Here is a 10,235-nt window from a genome sequence, read left to right on the forward strand (position 1 = left end):
GGCTTGAATGTAAAATTCAAGTGTTTGATTGACGGAATATAAGGTTATCTAGAAGTATATTTTACTCAATTGTCCTTGTTATAGAATTTGTTTTTTTAATAGTTTTAGTTCTTTTAATACTTTTTAGTCTCATTTTTCGTAAAATTATGATAAATTATTACAATTCTCACTTTTTATTACAACTTATATATTAATAAGTAAATATATTGTGTTAAAATAAATTTATAAATCATAATTATAATAATTCATGAAAAGTGATTGCAATACCAACCATAATCATAATTGTAACCATAATTAATATATTAATAAATAAAGTATAATGATTGTAATGTATGATATCTACTAGTTCACTATTAAGAATATATATATTAATAAATACACGTGGATTACCGTAAGGGTTGTCATGTTTAAAAATTTAACATTTTTGTCGGTATTTCAATTAAAAAATCAAAAAATTCAACCCTTTGTTGAAAGGTTGATTGTCAAATTTGACTTTTTTTAAAGGTTAAAAGCCAAATTTAGCTTAAAATGATATTTTGGTCTCAAATTTTTAAAAATTAAAATCTTTTTATCATGAATTAAAAAATATAAATTTATTTTTTGATTTTTTTGAGTAATCTCACTATATATAGTTTCTGATCATATTTGTTCTGTTTTTTTTACAGAATAATACTTAAAATTATTCATAACCCTTTCTAGCTCATAAATAGGAGGATAATGCATGCACTTAAACCCACATTCTTATGTATTAACAACAATACTCATACCAATCGAACTAAGACTCAATCGACTCTATCTGTGAGTATTTATATATGGTGCTAATATACTATATATTCATACAATATATTAATATTTGAAGGTTTATTTCACTTTCATATCATAATCATATCATAATCACATGTAATAATATATGGAGTGAGTTTTCTTTTGGAGATTAAAAATATAAGTCTATTAGAACTCTTTTACGTGTATGAAGATTCTATAATAAATGTAAACTATAAAAAAATAATAAATTACATCGAAGTTTTAAATATTTATGTGGGTTATTACATTTAATTAATTTCTCAAAATATTAGTATATTATTGACCTCGGCATTAATTATAAATTAAATTAATTTCAGTCCTTTTATTCAGGTTCAAAATATTGTTATATTATTAATCTCGGCATCGAAGTTATAAAATCTCAATGTAACTAGCAATGTAACTAAAAATAACATAATAATTTTAATTATTAAACTTGAATTTAAAAATTTAAAAATTAAAAGGATTGAAATTTTAAAAATAAAAGTACAAGATTAAATTTTAAATTTACAAATATTACATTGACTTGTGACATATTTTAATTTTTTAAAATGTTCTACAATAAATTTGAATTGACATTATTATTTCTTGATATAGTTCTTACTACTTTTATGCGTTTAACCACATTCGAATACATATATTCTTATATGTTAGAATACCAACGATACCATTAAGCTTGAACTTATAGCTAGATCTAATGATTAAGATTTTCAAAATTGAATAATTGGTAGAACTGATAAGGTCATCTGTTTGTTGGTCTAATCGATCTAACCCACTTAACTAGTTCATTCAATAGAAATAAATATATTATTAAAAAAATCATAAAAATAAAAGAAAATTAAAATTCTAATTCAATTGATTTAATTATTTTTTTCGATTCAATTGATTTATATTAATTTTTTGGTCAATCGATTAAATACCCTTTCCTAAAATGGTACCGAACTAATTTTTAATACAATCAATCCGATTATCCACAAATATATATATGATGAGAAAATAAAATAAAATTTTCATATTCTAGTGAGGTGGCAGCATCTCCATTGGTTGGAGTGTACTTTTCCCTTCCATTCCTCTCCTCAAATTCACTCTTCTTTCTCTCCACAAATCTCATCTCTTTGACTCTCCCATTTCTCGTACCACTCCGCCACTGTTTCTTTTTCTCTTTAACAATGTCTGTCTTCCCTTCCTCTAAACCAGCCGCCACCACAACCGCCGCCCCGCCCCCAGCCAACGGAGCCACTGCCGGACCCCCAGCTGCTACAACAACTGCAACCAACGGTGGAGCAACAAAATCCAATCTCTACAACCCCACTTCTCGCCAACCTTACCGTCAGCCTTACAACCGCCGTCACCACCACCGTCCCCGCCGAAACTACTGCTGCTGCTGCTGTTTCTGGACCATCCTCATCATCCTTATCCTTGCCCTTTTAGTTGCCATAGCTGGTTCCATCCTTTACGTCCTTTACCGCCCTCACCGCCCCTCTTTCACCCTCGCTTCCCTCCGTATCCACCGCTTAAACCTAACGACCACCGCCGATTCCGCCTCCTCCCATCTCTCAACCCTTTTCAACTTAACCCTTTCTTCCAAAAACCCAAATTCCCACCTCACCTTCACTTACGACCCATTCACCCTCTCATGCGTTACAAGTATCAACGATGTGTTTATAGGCAACGGCACATTGCCGGCGTTCATCAGTAACAGCAAAAACGAGACAACATTCAAGGGAGTTGTAATAACGACATCAAGTGATCTAGATGCCGACACCGTCAACAACTTGAGACCCGATCTGAAGAAGAAAAATGGGATCCCGTTGAAAATTGAGATGGATACTAAAGTGACAGTGAAAATGGATGGATTGAAGAGCAAGAAAGTGGGGATTAGAGTTATGTGTGATGACATTAAAGGGACTGTGCCCAAAGGTAAGTCACCGTCGGTGGCCAATGTTTCAGGGTCCAAGTGTAAGGTCGATCTTCGGATCAAGATCTGGAAATGGACTTTTTGAGACCACAAAATTTCTCAATTTAGTACCTTTAATTCCATTTGTTTTTAGGTCAATTTTCGGTTTTGGTCTTTCTATTATGCTAAAATTCAGAATTTAGTCATTATATTTTAATTTAACATAATTCTATCCCTTTACTTTTATAATATCATTACTTAGCTCAATTAGTTAACACTATTACTATTTTATCGGAATGGTTAGCGATAGTTACATGATTAATTATTTGAATTAAGTAATGATATTATAAAGATAAAGGGATCAAATTATGATAGATTAAAGTATAAAGATTAAACCCTTAATTTTAAGTATAGTAGACCGATAAAAACAATAATTTGACTTTTCATTTACTTGTATTATTTTTTCCTTGATTTCTCCATGCTTTTGAATTTTTTTTTTGGGGGGTTCTAAGATAATGTCATGAAACAATTGAAGGATCAATTAGCAAGCAGATCTAGGGTGAATTAGTCTTTCAAGAACAAGTTGAAATTAGGGGCTTTTTTTTGTTAATTTTTTTTATTATGAAGATATTTTATGTTGTAAGTGAATTTGGGTTTTCATTTTTATTTAATGAAATGCAATGTTATAAAAGAAAATTAATAACCCATTAATATAAAAAATTTACTTTGCTAAAAGTCATCTACTTGTGTGACAGGTTTTATAATTTTATTTACGATCACCATAAAGAAAAGGAATATTAAATTAATGCTTTTTGGCTCTCTTTTTTTCCCCAGAAAAAGTGTGCTTGGCATTGCGTGATGAGCAGTAAACCAATCGTATATTACTGAGGGCTATATTTGAATTTTTTATTTTTTATTTTTTTATGATATTAGAATGTGACTGAAAGTACTGAAATTAATGATTTTTCAGCTTTTTTTTTCTCTTGCTTTCCGTGAATCTGAATCCAAACTGTTCCATGCAGGAAATTTTTTTTAAAAAAAAATCTAGAAACTTGAAAGTACTGGAAGAAATTCATAAGTTTGCAACTTGCAATTATTTCTTTAATATTCTTTTTGTGATGTAATTAGTGTAATTTATCTCTTTTTAAGTTATTAAATTTTGATTGAATCCGATTTAAGCTGGTAGAACCCTCAAATAAATTTTTTTCGAAATTATTATCTTTAGTTATAAAATTTGAATATAAATTTATTATTTAATTTAATGGTTTAATTTCATTTAAGATCAAATAAGCATAAATATAAATTTTAATAAAAAAAAGTTTGCAGACAAAGAATTTAATTAATGCCCAAATTTTACAAGGTTATGAATTTAATTATTAATATTATATTTTTAATTTAAATAAAATAAAATAAAAAGAAAAGGGCAAAGATGAGAGTTGTCAATGTGACATATGATGTAATAAATAATGGGAGTCAAGTGCATCCCATGATGGCGAAAGAGAGTAATTTCAAGTGCACGTGGTTTCTGTGTCTTATTGGTCTGCTTATACAGGGGCAGTTGGAATTTTGTCAGATTTTTTCCCTTCTTTTCTTATTTAAACACTTTATATCTCTCTCTAAATTCTATCCAAGGTCCCTGTAAAATACGTTTTTATGATTTAATCCTTCTACTCTAATTTATTATTTTTAAATTCTTTACATTTTGAAATGTATGGTTTCTGTCTTGGGGCAAAACTTTTTAAATGCAGAAAGTACATATGTTTACATCGAATTATTTGATGAAATTAATGGGAAATTTTTATCTGAAAACTAAAAATATACATTTCGAGATTAAAAATAATCAAATTACGATAAATGTATTAAATCGAAAAGATCACATAGTATAGGAATATTTTATACAATTTGACACACACATAAATATACTTATATTTATATATAAAATCCCACTGAGGTTCACTGCCATTTATGGGTTTGGACCATCTGGCTGGTCTTTTGCCTCTTTGGTAAGTTAAATCAAGACCAATGAAGACACTAAAAAAAACCATAGGAAATGTGACAAAAGGACCATAGGGATTGTGACAACAATAACAACTACATTATTGATTATTTCACATCTATACCTAACTTTTGGACCGTCTAATAATATATATTAATCTATACATATAATCGAATTGTTATCACAAGTTAATCGGGTATTAATTCATTTAAGAAAATTATATATATAATGAGATTTGAATCTATTGCTAATTGCATTAGTAAAACCTTAAATTAATCACTTGACCACAGTTTTATTTTAATATGCACATTTTAAGAGTGTTGTTGATTAAGCTGGTTTCACAATTTAATCTAATGTAACTCGACACCAACTCAGGATTAATGACAACACAATCTTAAAGAAGTACTCTTAATATTATGTATTTACATGATTAAATTTCGTTTTACTCACAATTTAATTTAATTTTTTAATATCGTATATATTTTATGTGTTATTATTAATTAGTTTCAAATAATATGTTTCATTATTCGTTGTATGTTAATTTTAAATATATCTCTATGTATTAAATACATGATTTTCACACATATACGTGTGTATATATATAGTGTTATGTATTGCAAATCACTCAAACCAAAATAAAATTTAAATTATATACGTAAAATTTTAAAAATTTCAAAATTCGAGATTATGATGATTAAGATAATCAAAATTTTACATCATTCGATGTTGCTAGAGTACAAGCATATGAATGTTAAAGTTTTTTTTTTATTTTTTTATTTAGATAGGATGATTTTCAACCTCAAGAGAAATGGGTGCATGGGGGACACAAAATGGAAAGGTAATAATGGATGGAGAGGCAGAAGATGGTGTCACACCATGAAGGAACAAGAATCTCAAATTGGATGCTTCAATGCATGGAAGATGGGTCAATCAAATCTTGGCATACCCTCCAAGAACAAATTATTATGAAACAAAAACAAACAAACTATGATATTATATTCAAAGTGTTCAAAATTCTAATTTCAATATTTTCGATTTTTTATTTTTGTTATTTACTTATTTTGTACCGCAGGGACTAGATTATGAAAGTTTATCAAGAGACGTACACAAGAGGGGGTGAGAGGGACAATGCTGAAAGCTAGAAGATAAGTGGAGAAAATCTTAGAAGCAGTTAAAAAAAAGGAATACTGCATTTTCACATGGTCTTGTCTGCTTCAATAGCATATTGCCAAGAAAACCATTTTTCGGCCGATCTAAAGGGTGCCAATCGGCTGGGTTTGGGGGCTAATGGCTAAATTTGCGGTTCATGTAAATCGTCAATGCCAATATATGTACATTACAACAAAAGCAAACTCAAATAATCAGCATAATTAGTTGTAATTGTCAACAATCTTTTAAAGGGTTAGTGTGGAATTCATATTTTCTAAAAAATAGTTTATACAATCAACCATAGTAGCGACTTAGCAACACAATCTAGTCAGTTTGGCCTCACGTCCTAACAACACTTATCAATCCATCACATTTGACAAATTCCTAATCTAATCCCTTCAAGTCAACTCTAATAATGCACTCATCAATCCATTATATTCAATAGATTCCTCATCTAATCCCTTCAAGTTGACTCTAATAATGCCCTAGCCTAACATCAGCCACCCTATCATAACACTTATACTCAATGATTGGGATCCACCCGACATCCCTCCTTCTATAAATACCCCCTTAAGACCAGGGTAAAAGCCAAAACTCTTCCTACAATTTCATTGGAATTCCCAAGTATAGTTGATGTGAGAAAAGTGGATATAAAAATAATGGTGAAAATTAATATATAAATTCAAAGCTCAATAGTCGTTACCATTTTCTACCACTACTTACAAGTACATGAGATTGTTGCCAAGTAATAATTTACAACAAAATATTTTCGTTGAAGTATTCCAAAAGTCGGTTTTACTAAAATATTTTGTAACTTATAAAATAATAAAATAAAAACATCAAGAATTTAATCAAAGTAATATAAATATAAAAATTAACTAAGAATAAATAAATCAACTTACAAAAGAGTAAAAATTAATTATTAAAGCGAAGAAATAAAATAACTAATTTGGTAATTGAACCTGCAATGCAAAATAAATCATAGTGGTAGAGCTTATCTTTAGTTAATGAGATTCATTCAGTTATTGATAAGTCAATGGTTCATGACTAAAATGGTATCAAGATGTAGGTGTCACGGGCCGCAGTACAAAGCCCATGACCATCACACCAAATGTATCTGATGGAGGTCTATTATTTAGATGGGGATCATTTAGCCCGCAAAAACTAGCTTGATTTAATAAGCTGTTGGAGAAGCCTGTTAGATTGAAGCCTGGGTGGGCCAATGATGAAAATATGACAACTTAGGCTATCTTGATAAGTATGGGAACTAATTTTAAAAATTGTTAGGGAATCATATCTTATAAAGATTAGATTTGATATGATGTAATCTTGTAAATCTCTAAAATCAAGGGATAGGCTAATCTCGTCCGTCGATGTAACTTGATCTTAACCGTCAGTTTTGGGGGAGCTCAACTATAAATAAAGAGCCTTCCCCTCACTAGTAACTCGACTCCATTCATTGTTTTATTATTCTTCTTAAATAAGAGAATATTGAGAGCATTTACTCAAACAACTCTCGTGCGTTCTTTTTATGTGGTTTTCTATTGTTTTTTTGTGGCTTCTTTTGGCATAATCGCTTCTGCTATACAAATTGGTGCATTGGAAGAGTTTTAAAAGAATCCTCACTTTGTGGTGGTTAGGCTAACTTAGTCAAGTTTGGAACGAACAGATTGCTTAAGGCCGTACGGATTGCGAGACGAAAGATCTAGCCTTGTGACAAGTGGTATACGAGCTACTGGTTGTGAAGGCACTGTTAGGATGTCGAAAGAAGAGTTCGAATAAAGGTGGGCCAGAAAATTAGTCCCTTTGAGGGAGATGCTGCCAGTTGTTGAAGAATGTATGGATAAACTCGAGGGATCTATGAAAGACGTAAATGAGTCACTCAATGTGGTCGAGGATCGCATAGACAACTGGAAGGAGCAGTCTAGAGATTATGTGAAGATGTTTCTTGATTCCACTATGGATGAGGTAAATGAGTTGTTTAATTCACATAGGAATAAGCTGACGAAAAGGAACGGTGCTTTCAAAGCCATGGTGATGGCTTTAAAGGAGGAAACAATGACCACGACAATGGCTTTGAACACAAGAATAAAAGAGCTTGAGAAAACCTGGTCTTGTGTCGAGCAGCTGTGGGGAAAGGAGTGTCAAATGCAGCACTTAATTACGAGGATGTCTCAAAGCCAAAAGAGTTTGTGGAGACAAGGTCTGCATACGATGTGGATAATTTCTTCTGGAGGATGGAAAACTACTTCTGTGCCAAAGGCATCATAGACGATGCGGTTAAGGTAAATACTGTTTCAATGTTTCTTATTAATATTGCGCTTTTATAGTAGCGAGGCAGGTCTACAGATAAAAGGAAAATTGAGATTGAGACGTGGCAAGAGTTCCAATGTGAGTTGAAGGGACAATTTTACCCAGAATTTGCTGAGGAAGAAGCTCAGGCAAAGTTGCGATGGTTAACGCAACAGGGCATGATGGAGGAGTATGTTCGAGAGTTCAAGGAAATCATGCTCCAAGTTTCAGATGTGACCGAGAAAGAAGCATTGATTATTTTTAAAAATGGATTGAAGTTTTAGGTCAGATAGGAAGTGGAACAAAGAGGTGTCCAAAGCTGTCGGAAGTCATAACGGTAGCGGAGTCCGTGGTCAAGCATGGTCTAGAAAAAGACAAACTTAGATCTTTCAAGTCCGAAGAAAGGGGCGTATGTAAAAAGAATTACAAGGAAGATAATGATAGCAGTGGCAACGGTGACGATGGTGGTAAACCACAAGTTGGGAATAAGAAACCCAACAGAAAGAGGGACAAGTTGAAATGCTTTCTTTGCGACGGTCCTCATATATTGAAGAAATGGCTGAAGAAATTCGCACTTTCTAAGAAGGAGAAACCGGAAGGTAAGGCCTTAAGACTTGGTTCGAGCGCAAGAAGTGTCGAAGCCAAGGAGGCCGAAAACAAAAAGAAGCAATTGGAGTGCTTTTTGTGTCATGGTTCGCATAGGTTGCGGAAGTGTCCGAAAAGTTTGTCATTGAAAGGGACGATAGAGTAGACAACGAGCCCAAGAAGCTTGGTTCGAGCAAAGGAAATGTCGAAGCCAAGAGGGTAAAGAGGAGCAAAAAGAAGAGAGTAAAATACTTCTTGTGCTGTGGTCCGCATGAGTTTCGAAACTGTCTAAAGCAATCTAAGTCAGTTGTGGTCAAAGAAAAGGCAATATCGGAGCTTATTGAGTCTCGAAGGGGATTCCACATGAGGAAGATGTGAGTTTGTCATCGAACTTAGAGGAAAAATTTGCAATAAAAATAGTGAAGCTGGGACTAATGAGACTCAATTTGAGTAAAGCGACAGAGTTGGCCGAGTCGTCGGCAAGGCTTTCACCCATGGAAGAGGTGAGTTTGGCATCGGATTTATTAGAAGAAGTCGCGATGCAAACCTTGAAGCTGGGATCAATGAGGCTCATTTTTGTTGACACATCAGCTACCATCCATGAGAGAGGTGAGGCGAGCATCAAGCTATGGGAAAATGGTAATGCAAGTTTGACAGTTAACCCGAGTAGACACAACGAGGAAGGTACATTCTAAACACTAACAGTGTTTTGTGTTCTAACTTGTTAACTTGACAAAAACATAGGGAACCCTTTCGAAGTTCTTAAGGAAGGGGATCGAGGGACTGTGGACAATTCGAAGCCAAGTATTGTGAATCAAGATGATTCTATTCGAAGCAAGTTAAAATGTGGGTAAGAGAGTGACATAACTTCTTGCCATCGAGATGTACAAATGAGTGAGACAGTTCGACTAAGAGGCGATGTAAGCTAATGCAAAAGTTTCGAAGAAAGGAAAAAGCTAAGGCATCGAGACGAGACCGATGTAAATCAAGTCAGTGTCATTCTAAAGACGCAATGAGGGCGTTACGAGAATGGGTGTGAGAGAATGTCATGGGCCGCAGTCCAAAGCCCGTGACCATCGCACCAAATACATCCAATGGAGGTTTATTGTTTAGATAGGGATTGTTTGGCCCACAAGAACTGGCCCGATTTAATAAGCTGTTGGAGAAGCTTATAAGATTGAAGCCTGGGTGGCCCAATGATGACGATATGACAACTTAGGCTATCTTGATAAGTATGAGAACTAATCTTAAAAGATTGACAGGGAATCATATCTAGTAAAGATTAGGTTAGATTTGATATGATGTAATCTTGTAAATCTCTAAAATCAATGAATAAGTTAATCTCATCCATTGATGTAACTTGATCTTTACCGTCGATTTTGGGAGAGCTCAACTATAAATAGAAAGCCTCCCCCTCACTTGTAACTCGACTTTATTCATTGTTTCATTATTCTTTGTAAATAAGAGAATATTAAGAGCATTTACTCAAACATCTCTCGTGCGTTCTTTTCTATG

At 32.8% G+C, this 10,235-nt stretch overlaps 1 protein-coding gene across 1 annotated transcript; it reads left to right on the forward strand.

Moving 5' to 3' along the window:
* Positions 1-1,970: 1,970 nt before the first annotated feature.
* Positions 1,971-2,804, forward strand: LOC107929897 (NDR1/HIN1-like protein 13). The gene has a single exon (XM_016861429.2). The coding sequence runs from the start codon at positions 1,971-1,973 to the stop codon at positions 2,802-2,804; it is 834 nt and encodes a 277-aa protein (XP_016716918.1).
* The last annotated feature ends 7,431 nt before the right edge of the window (positions 2,805-10,235 follow it).

The sequence above is a fragment of the Gossypium hirsutum genome, chromosome A07, assembly GCF_007990345.1.
Source record: "Gossypium hirsutum isolate 1008001.06 chromosome A07, Gossypium_hirsutum_v2.1, whole genome shotgun sequence".
Lineage (NCBI taxonomy): Eukaryota > Viridiplantae > Streptophyta > Magnoliopsida > Malvales > Malvaceae > Gossypium > Gossypium hirsutum.

What these genes read in the sequence shown, in the direction of transcription:
- LOC107929897 (XM_016861429.2), top strand. Translation starts at nt 1,971, where the DNA reads ATGTCTGTCTTCCCTTCCTCTAAACCAGCCGCCACCACAACCGCCGCC.